Source organism: Vigna unguiculata, chromosome 3, assembly GCF_004118075.2.
Source record: "Vigna unguiculata cultivar IT97K-499-35 chromosome 3, ASM411807v1, whole genome shotgun sequence".
Lineage (NCBI taxonomy): Eukaryota > Viridiplantae > Streptophyta > Magnoliopsida > Fabales > Fabaceae > Vigna > Vigna unguiculata.
In genome coordinates this window covers 10,925,400-10,936,640 of record NC_040281.1, presented here as the reverse complement: position 1 = coordinate 10,936,640, position 11,241 = coordinate 10,925,400, and the positions used below count along the sequence as shown (strand labels likewise).

The window sequence follows — 11,241 nt, the reverse complement described above, 5'->3', positions numbered from 1 at the left end:
TAAATTTTTTAATTTTTAATTAGATTTTGATAAATTATTTTTTAGTTTTATTAATTTTTTTAATAAGTACATTAACGCAGAATAAAATAATATATTTATTTCTTTTATACTAATAAAAGAAAATATACATGCGGAGATAAAAGTAATACAAATTTACATTTTTACATATTTTCATGATACTAAGGATCCAAGGATCCTATTGTTGAATCAGAGGAACCATGATACTAAAGGATCCAATTGTTGAATTAGAGGAACCCCTCCTTAAGATTCAAAGAATTACTAGAACTCATTCTAGGAAAAGGTTCTCGAATATGGAAATATCTAATGAGTGAAAGAGATAAAATTATAAAGCTTGTTTAAAATGAGTTTCATATCAAAACAACTTCAAAATTATCATTTTTTGAAGGGGAAGGAGATGTCAATACTAAATTATATATACTTTCATGTTATATATATATATATATATATATATATATATATATATATATATATATATATATATATATATATATATATATATTACACACTTACTATTTTTATTTTCTCTAATTGTTTGACTTGTCATAAAATTCATCCACATCTCCAAGATATTTTTTCCTTATCACAACCTTCATATAGTTATGTCATAAAATTGATAATTGAAAAATTTTCTTAGATCTTTAAGGTATTTTTTATTTTATTATACTCTTAATTATACATTTGTTTTCTTTTTGTGCGATTTCATTCAATGGTCTTTTAAATTGTTTCTAAGACATATTTGATTATTTTTTTAATATTTTTATTCGTTATTTATTTTTATTATGTATAGTACTATTTTGATATTTTGATACTTTTATATAATTATTTTTATTTTCTAACTCATTATCATTCGTGTAATTTTATCATTATAATTGTATAAATTAACTTTATTCACTATGAAATAATAATTTAATGTAATTGTCATGAATCCCTTTTATCATCATTCAATATATATATCTAAGTTTAAAAGAGAAAAAATCTATGTTAAAATTTTATTATTAATAGTTTAATCTTTCTTCTTTGTTGATTTTGATCAAGTAATGTATTATAATTTTTATTAGAATATTAAAAAAGAAATTTCATTAGAATTTAAAAAATTAAAGTAAACAGACATTTAAAATATTTTTTAATTTGAATATTTGTTTTCTTTTTATATTTTCTCAAAAGCATTTTTAAATTTTGTTTCTTATGAAATTTTATGTGGTATTCTAATTTGAAAGATATATAATTATAATTTCTTTTTAAATATTTGATATTAAAGAAACAAACATCATTGATTATTTATAATATTATGTATTATTTTACCGTAATTTTGTATTATTTTATAAAATTTAATTATTTAATATTGAAACAACAAGAACATGGAATGGGTACGAGTACGAGTATATATTCGTTACTCGGTAGGAATAAAAATGAAACAAAAATTTGATATCAGTCGAGTTTGGATATAAAAATGAAGATGAATTTTTTCTCTGTAAATGAATGTGGGATAGTGAAATCCATCCATACTTCCCTTGTCATTCCTACCTAGGACTACATATAAATAGTGTTTTGTGACGAGAGAGACATCTAAAATCCAATCATACAAAATGAACTAATAAAAAACTAAATAGTTAATCATTATTTTTCATATATATTATCCCTTTGAATAACGAAAAAGCTTCACAAAATTTCCAAACATAATTGTGAAATTAAAATTGAATATTTGAGTAAATGCTAGTATTATTACTGAATACAATCTAAGTTAGTACAACTAAAATTAACTGAAAAAACGTTTATTTAATGCATAATGCGAAGCTCATGAATACTTGTGGTATTGAACGAATAGACACCAATGTTAGAACCACAAAAGAAGCATATCTGATTACAAACCTTCATGCAGGGTGACATATTATGAAGGATGAGAACATATGATCACAACAGAGAATAGTTCGCATGAATGATGAAACTTTACAATGTGCTGCTACACTGAGAAACTTCACCTTATGCTTATATATTTGATTTGAATGTGTAATAAGAAGTTTGATTCCATCTTAGTAGGTTAAAATCTTGCAATTTGTAGAATTCATGTTTGTTTAAGATGTAATTAGAGATTGAAATCCAATACAGATATTTCTTTTGGTTATAATCAACCCTTTTCTTTTTTTACTGCTACAATTTACTAATTCACTAAACATTCAAACCCTTACGTAGCTTCATCTAAATACCGTCACTCACAAAACCTTTGAAAGTGCAACAACTACATTCTCTTCTCAACAGCTTAGCACTGTAACTGTCCATTTATCAGAACAACATTCTCAGAAACCCCACCACCTCTGGCCCCACAGTATCAAGCACTATAAAATGTGCTAAAATGGAAACAAACATATATAACTTGTACATTCTAGAAGTAAAACAAAACTGTACATAAGGCTTTTAAAAGAAGAGAGTTTATTATGAATTTGGTCCCGTGTGAGTTTATTCTATCAATTTGCTTCAAATTAACATTTTAGTCCTTTTAACTAAACTAGAAGGAAACACTAAACAAAATTATAAAATTAAAGGACCCACACATACATAATTAACAAGTATTTTCTAGCTAGAATTGAATTCATTCTCTTGTGCAAGGTAATACTGGTTGTCATGTGATAGACTTCATGAAATTATTGGATGACATTATAAATTTTGGGTGATTCTTCACATATATGGAAAACCAGAACCCAAAGAAACAGAAGAGAAAAAGAAAAGCAGCCATCCTCAGGCACACGTACACCCTCGTCACTGATCTCTAAAATCCAACACCCTTCCTTCCACTAACCTTTAGCATAAGAGCTGCACCACATCGATCCAATTTTTCAACGTCAAAACGCATAATCAAATAGTAATAACTTCATCAACTCTTCCATTGTTTTACGTACAAAATCAGTCAAAATCTTACATTGAATGAACTCAACAGAAAGAAAATGCATGAATGAGAGTAATAAAGAGAGAGAGAATATGTACCCGACTGAGATCTACAAACCGGAGAATCTTCAAAGCGAGAGAATGAAAGGTGTTTAAAGGCAAGACCGATATCGATAAGAATGACTCCGGAGGAAGGATCGGTGACGATGATATCTTTGACAGGTAGCCACAGGAAAAGCTCTTGCCGAGACATCCCTTCCAACACCTTCAGTTGTCCGAAACTTAGGTTAGCCCTGACCACGCTGTCAAAGAACACCCTGGTCTCGTACTGAGCCAGACAGGGACGATCCAGGTGCACCTCCAACCGACCGGTTCGGTCCAAATCGTATGACCTCACACTCTGAGGGAAGAGCCCCGCCGGCAACCCATGCCTCCGGAGCACCTTGTGAAGATCAGATGAATGTTGTGGTGTTGCTGTCCCACTGAGAGGAAGAAGGATCACGATAACAACAAGAAGAAGAGAGAGGGGTGTCGATATGGGAACAGCAGAAGATCTGAGTGTCAGTGACATCGTGGTGACGATGATTGAGGACACCGCTTTTGGGATTTTAAGGTTTCATTTTGATGTTCGAATCTAAACTCGATGTGATGTGATTGTGTGTGTCTGCCAGAAAGGACACTCGGCAGAGTTGTCAGGATCTGAGTTGGCATCATGATGCGAGATGACCATAATACCCTTCCCTTGTATTTGTGTCTGATTCGTAGAAGAAACCAATTTCTTTTACCGAGTCACGGTCCGATCGATCGACCCGCCTGGTCTGTCTTGTTTCATAACTATCAGTAAAAGCCATGAATTTGAAAATGCTAAGCTGGAAAAGGAATAAAATTAAATTCGTTAGGTAATGACGATGGACGTTAAAGTTATATAATAACTGCAAGGTTTAAAGATTATATTTTTAGAAAACAACACTTTAAAGTCTGCAGCATTTCCAACCTACAATTTTAAACTGATTATTAATTCTGCCATTATGGTCTTATAGTTGAATGTGACTTCTCATTAAGTAACTATGTGATACTTAATTTTGGTCATATTTAGATTAAAGTATATTTTGATTTTTATCTTTCCTTGTATAATTGTATAATTATACTCTTCTAATGACTTTTTTCGATTTTATAAATGGTAAAAGTAGATGAGAGAGGATTTAAGTGGGTTTGTTTGCATCAAATGAAATCTCAGTCCTTGATTAGAAATAAGAGGACGGTATTAAGTAATAAAAAAATTAAAAAAAAAGGTAGGTCTGAAGTTTCAAATGGGGAGATTTTCGTGGGACAAAAGCCATGTGAAATCTTACCTGAGATATGACTTTTCTTTTCTTTTCTATTGCTACTTAGTCTTAGACCATTAAATCATTTAATTTGTCTGAATTATAATGAAAATAGGATTTAATTAAGTTTTAAATTCTTTCATAGCATTTTTAATTAAAATTTTATTAAAAAAATATCTATTAAGTATTCTATTTTTTATATATTTTTAATTGAGTATTTATTATTTGTAGTTAACATGTATTTTTATTTACTTGTTTTCGTGTGTCACTTATTTATTTTCTTCATGTGTTAAAAAAATATGAGATATTCTGATTATTGTAAAATAATATTATGGTTATTCTAATATTTAATTTTTTTTTACTAAGTGAATGATGTGACACTTATCTATGCCTTGTCATGTGAAGATAAGTAATAAAATGATATACAAAAAAGTTAAACTATAAAGATTAAATTGAAAAATATAAAAATTTGTAATAAATAGACCACAAAATTAAATAAAATTAAAAATATCTAAATTTATTTGGAACTTAAACTTAATTAAACCTAAAAACACAATATTATATACGTACTATGATTAAATTACATAAATAATATAAGTTTCCAATAAATTAATATTTTAACGTTTATTAGAATTATTATTTTCACTTTTAGTTTCAATTGAACATTGAATATGTATTCTTTTTAAAAACAAATGGTGACATATCATAGTCCCTCTTATATGATTATAAAAGTTCTATCCAACAAGTTTCTTCATTACTGGGATTAATCTAGGTGATTAAAGATTAAGCTTGTGATGCACTTAGTTATGATTTTTACCAAGAAGATTTGTTTCTGAATTAGGTTGGAAATGGGTTGATATTGACTAAGTAAACAAATATGTTGTGGATTTAACCCAGGGTCAACTTTATTCTCTAAACATAAGGGACAATTGCTTCTTGTAGTCATCAAATTTCTTCTCCCACCTCGTCAAAATGCTTCCGGAAATGCTTTCCAGTGAATGTTTTCTTTCAAAACAAAAAATTTCAGAATTATTTATTGTGTTTCAGGATATGGTGCATGAAGTAATTTCCAAATAAGTGTTATTTTATTAACCCACTTAATAGATGGGCTAAAATTGTCCCGACCCCAAAGTCCTCAAGTGCGGCATTGCTTCCAGCACCCCACTTGTTTCTTACTGTACCCCATAAAAGTTAATATACCATTTTATCCTTCATTAAAATATTATTACAATTCCTAAATATTATTAAGAAGAACAAAGTATGTGAAACTTGTCAAAAGGAAAGCAAATCAAAATATCTTTTAAATCTAAAAATTATGTTTCAACTGAAAGAACTTTGGAATTACTTTATATAGATATATTTGGACATTTACAAAATCAAACAAATTGACCAAACTAAAGGCAAAACCCTTAGTTACATACTAAACTTTCTTCACCATACAACATCCATACAACAACACGTACCAAAGCTAAGCTTGACGATCGAACTTGCAAAGCGACGATCAAATTTGCACAACAGTCAAAGTTGCAAGGTGACAAACAATGGTCAAAGTTGCAGTGCGATAATGGTGATAAAATTTTAAGGTGCCAATGGTGATAAGGTTACACAACGCACAATATGGTGTGGTATGAGGGATGAGGTAAACATAGGGATACTCTGAGGGGGAAAGAGATTTTCGGTCAACGAGGGAGGGAGGGTGGGTGAGAAGGGATTTTTTGGGTTTATGAGCGTGAGGGAAAAATGAAATGGTTTTCTAAATCTATTAGTTTGATACAAGGGACAGAGGGAGGGAACACGAAAATTTTGGTGGATTTTTTTTTAATCTATTTTAGACCATATTTTCAATTTTGAGCCTATACATTCTAAAGAGTACACTTATATAAATGTAACATAAGACATCATTTAGTAACTGTTAAGTCACGACCCTAAAAATGTCTATATTATATTTTGCCAATAGTTTTGTATCCGTGATCAAGTTTAATGTTGTCTAAAGTTAAAAATAAAAAGTTTTGCTTAACAACGAAATTGGTCTTTAAATTAATCTCCAATTAAATATAAATTTAGAGACCAATTCATTTTATAATCAAAATTTTGATAGCTAATATTAGTGACGAGTTTAAAAACCAATTCACAAATCAATTATAATAATTTATTTATAATAGAAAATATTTTAGTTACCAATAATTTTTAGTTTATAAATTGATATCTACATTAATAATTGATCACTATAGTGACTAATTATTTTTTATCACTAAATTTTATCATTATTTAAAGATTTTATATTAATCAAAATATCATAAAACCCTAATTGATTAACCGTACTTATCATATTGATGACAATGTTGATCGATGATCGTGCATTATACTCTACCTCTCGAATGGTTAGTCGCATATGATTTACTACACTATATTGTTTATGATTCTTTATTTAGATGTATGATTACTTAGTTGCATTCATCATTATTCAGTTATAACATTTATTCTATTTAAGTCTTGGTCTTCATCCTTAATTATGATCTACATATAAAATGTATAGGCTTTGTAATGTTTACAATCATTTTTTTGTTACACAAAGATTTAGCAAAGAATTTTAACGAATAAACAGAAATTATTTATAAAACGTTAATTAGTGTTGGCAACTAACCACAAAATTTCACTAACTTTTCTTACATAAAATATGAATTAGTTTAGGCCATTAACAATACTTAACCTGTCAGCATAATCCATAAAATATAACATGTCTTGGTCGACCTTCTAATATTTGAAGTTGGTGTTTGATGCTGCCTGCATCAACTTTACTCTGAATGGTTGAGTTCGAAGAGCAATATCAGAAGTGTCAGTAGCAGGGCCGGTTTTTCAATACCCAATTAATTTGGGCTTCAATGAACTCATAAATTTGGGTTCATATTTGACCCCAAATAAATCATGGGAGTTGTATTAAATTTGTTTCATCATTTCTTATTCAAAATATTTATATCTTTTAATTAAGTTTTCGTCATTCACTTTTTTCATTAAATAAAAATGTGATTTTTGTTTCATTCTATCATCTTATTTTGATAATATGAGATTTTTTTTAATATAAAATGATAAATAATTTTTATTCCTTCAATATTATTTTATGTTAATCATAAAATCTCATATTTATTAAGACGTGGAAACAAATAAGTAAGAAAATAAAATAATAATAAAGATATCATCAAATAACAAAAATAAAAAAATAAAAAACTCAATTGAAAAACGTAAAACAAATTTGAGAATCTAATATATATAAAAAATAATAAGAAATCAATTAAAAATACTTAAATTTAGTTAAGTGTTATAAATATACTATTAATTCTCTTTCTTATTTTATAAAAATGGAACCGTCTACTACTTTTTTGAATCTATTTCAACATTAACAACTCAAAATAATAATATAAATTTCAAAACAATGGTCAAACAGAGATACCAAAACGGTGGTTGAGTTTACCTTTAGTTAATGATTACTTTTGCTTGATCGTAAACGTGATGATGAAGATTATTTTTGTGTGTTAAGAAAATAAGATAAAGTTGAACAATTTGATTGTACAGCTAAAACCTTAAAAACAACATGAACCTTTTTAATTTCAAAGGTTTAGTACAAAATTCAGTTTATATTTAAGTTAATTTTATTATAGCTTAATATATTTGATTTTAAAATTTATATTTTAAAATAAAAAATTGAAACCTTGCATTACCGAACAATTCTTAAGTACCCAACTTGTATTTTAATGATTGGAAAGAAGAAACAACAAAAAGTAATTGTGTGTAACATGTAAAATTGAGACTTTTTTTTTTCTTCTAAATTTGGTATTGTATAAGTACGTAGTTGATCAGAACTCGATTACTAGGGGATATTAAGATGATAATTAAGAAAGAAGCCACCACAAACAAGATAACACACCAAACCTTGTTTTATTAACGTCAAAACAGTTTATCTATTGCCGTAACATGTTGAAGCAATTAGTATCTATAATTAAAAAATTGATTATTTGTGCTGGTCCTTTCTTTCAACTCAAAATTCTTTCAATTTTATATTATATTATTACTAAAATTCTCATATTTCATAAAAAAGTTCTTGCAAAAATTTATTAAAAAGTTTTACAAAAAAAACATCTTTTGTAATTTTTTTAAAAAATTTTGATTGACAGATAATTTTTTCATGGATAATTATTTTCTATAAAATTATAAAATTTACAAATATTTTTATACAAAATATTTTATTTAAAATATTTTGTAAAAAAATTGTTAATAATTTTTTGTAAAAGTTTTTTATAATAAATTCATACGTATTTTTTTATTAAAAAATTTAAAATAAAATTCACAGGAAATATATTTATTTTAGTAGTGTATAAATATATCTTTTAGATTAATGCATAATAAGACAAGATGATTATTATTTTTGGTGTTATAAATTTATAGGAAGGAGCAGTTTAACCTTCTATGGTGGAGCAGCTGGATTGTAGCATTTGGAAGGAGAAATGGACGTTTATGACAATAATTTATAATAAAATGCTTTTGACTTTTAAACATATTAATACTTTCGCTTTCGTGATTGTGTCAAGTACTTATCACAACTTTTTTTTGTACTACTTTGAATTTTAGTAGTTAACGTAAATCATTAATTATGTATATTGTTACTTTTTAATACACCTGATGTATGTGATTTAGGTTTTACAAACAAACATATCTACATGAATGAATCAACATGCACTCTATGTATTTAGAGTAAAATGTGATATGATATAAATATTTATATTATCTTAATCTTAATAAATTTAAATAATAAAGAAATGTATTTTTATTGTAAAATATATGTTTGAAAAACGGAAAAAAAAATTCTCAAATCTAATATAAATACAAAATATAAAGTAAATATTTGTAACATTTTTCTTCTTTTAATATCTATTTATTTGAAATTTAAATTTTAAATTTAATTCTCATCCTTTTTTTCTCTTTTTTTTTCTCTTTTTGATTTGTAATTTGTCTTTCTTTTTCTTCTATGGATTACATCTTCATTTGATTTGACATTTTTTTATTGTATTTTTATTCTATCAATTTCATCTTTTTTGTCTATAGTGTTAGTAAAGTTGGGCTTTATAGATGATAAAATGTAGTTATTCATCTACTTTCTTTTTATGAACATTAATATTCTTTAAGAGATATTCCTCTTCTTTTAATTTTGATTCTTCTTCTTCCTTTGTAATAATAAACTCCTCTCTTATAAAATATAAAACAAAATTTTTATCTTTTATATTAAGTTTGAATACTTCTTTGTTGTTTATACCTTTAATCACACAAAATTTGTTTTCAAATGTCATCTTATGAACTATTTTTAACACATGAGAAACATTTAACAAATTTTGATTAATCTCAAGAACATATAAGATATCAACAATTAAATTGGCACTTGAATAAATTTTAAGTGCAATTGTTTGTGTACCTTTCCTAATAAGTTGTTCTTCATTTGAAATTCTTACTCTAAAAATTACGATTTGTTGAACTTTTTGAAAATTTCTTGATTATGAGTCATGTATTTGTACAACTATCTATAATTAAACCTTTTTGTAGATTTATTAGTTGTAACACATAATATTGCGAGAGGTATTTCATCTTTTAATTCGTCATTTACAATCTTGACCTCTTATTTAGGTGGTTGGGATTTGTATACCTTTTTTACATGTCCAAATTGACTACATTTGTGGTATTTTGCATTTGGCCTTTACCAATACTTGTAGTGTTGGTGATTATTTTCCTTGTAATGGGACAAAATGGAAAAACTTGTCTGTTGTTTTTTTGTTACATTTTCTCCTTTGTAATTTTTGATTGTGAAAACACTTCCATTAGTAAGAAGTAAAGTACCTTTAATTGCATGATTTTCTCTCATTAATCTTTGTAGCAATTTTATCCACAAGTCTAGAATCTCCTTACCCAATAATTTTATCTTGTTAGAAATATCCAACAATTCGTTCGATTATTCCTTTAAATTCTTTCATCATTTGTAACTCAAATTCCCTTATCAAATTTAACACGTTCATGTCTCAATTCTTCTCATTTTCCTTGTATTCTTCTTCCAAGTAATCCTAAATTTATTTGAGTGAATTTAGGAACCTCATCTTAGTGAGGATCATTAAACACCAACAAACAAGTATGACTTCACATTTTCCTTATTTGTCTTTTTCTCCTTTTACATATTAATTTGAACCATGATGGAATTTTTAAGTAACATATCAACAATGTAATCCTCTTCCACAACATTCAATAAGTCTAGATTCTAATATAAGTTTGCAATCTTATCTTTCATAAATCATAACTTTCACCATCATAAAGTGAAATAGTAACATGTAATAGTTTTTCTTCCATTCTACACATTCCACAAGAATGATGATTCTCAATATCATTAATGAGATTCGAGTTATAGAAATATGAAATACATGTGATATAAAGGAGTTTGTCAATTTATTTTATTCATACACTCTATGTATAAAACAAAATATGACAAAATATAAATATTTATAATATCTCAATTTTAATTTCTTTAATCTAAATAATAAATAAAAATATCTTTAATTTTATGTAAAAGATATTTATGAAAACGAAAGGTTTTCCTAAATTCTAATTTAAATAAAAAGATATTAAACAAATATTCTCAATAATGATGATTGTGTGAAGTTAGTTAAACTATGTACAATAAAATTTTTATATTGGGACATATTTTCATACATAATTTTTTGAGTAAAATATTTTATTCTAACATTCCATATTGTGTCTTCTTGTTTGTAATTCATTGTTGAATCAATAAAATTCTTAGTTTGACACATACTTAACAAATATAGCAATTTGCTTTGTATGCCTATATTGTATAACCCTCATCTTGTATTTAGACGATGGTTTTCAACAATTTCAAAAAATTAAAATACATAACATTTGAATTATTTACAATTTAATTATCTTTATTTATTAAAATATCTTAGATTTCAGTTTTTTTATTTAGATA

General features: G+C 26.4%; 1 protein-coding gene across 1 annotated transcript; it reads right to left on the bottom strand.

Annotated features, from left to right (window-relative positions):
• Positions 1-2,470: 2,470 nt before the first annotated feature.
• Positions 2,471-3,545, bottom strand: LOC114179923. The gene is made up of 2 exons (XM_028066429.1): positions 3,001-3,545; positions 2,471-2,829 (listed from the first exon to the last, which is right to left on the bottom strand). Exons 1-2 carry the CDS (start codon positions 3,470-3,472, stop codon positions 2,786-2,788), a joined length of 516 nt encoding a protein of 171 aa, XP_027922230.1. The 5' UTR covers positions 3,473-3,545; the 3' UTR covers positions 2,471-2,785.
• Between the last annotated feature and the right edge of the window lie 7,696 nt (positions 3,546-11,241).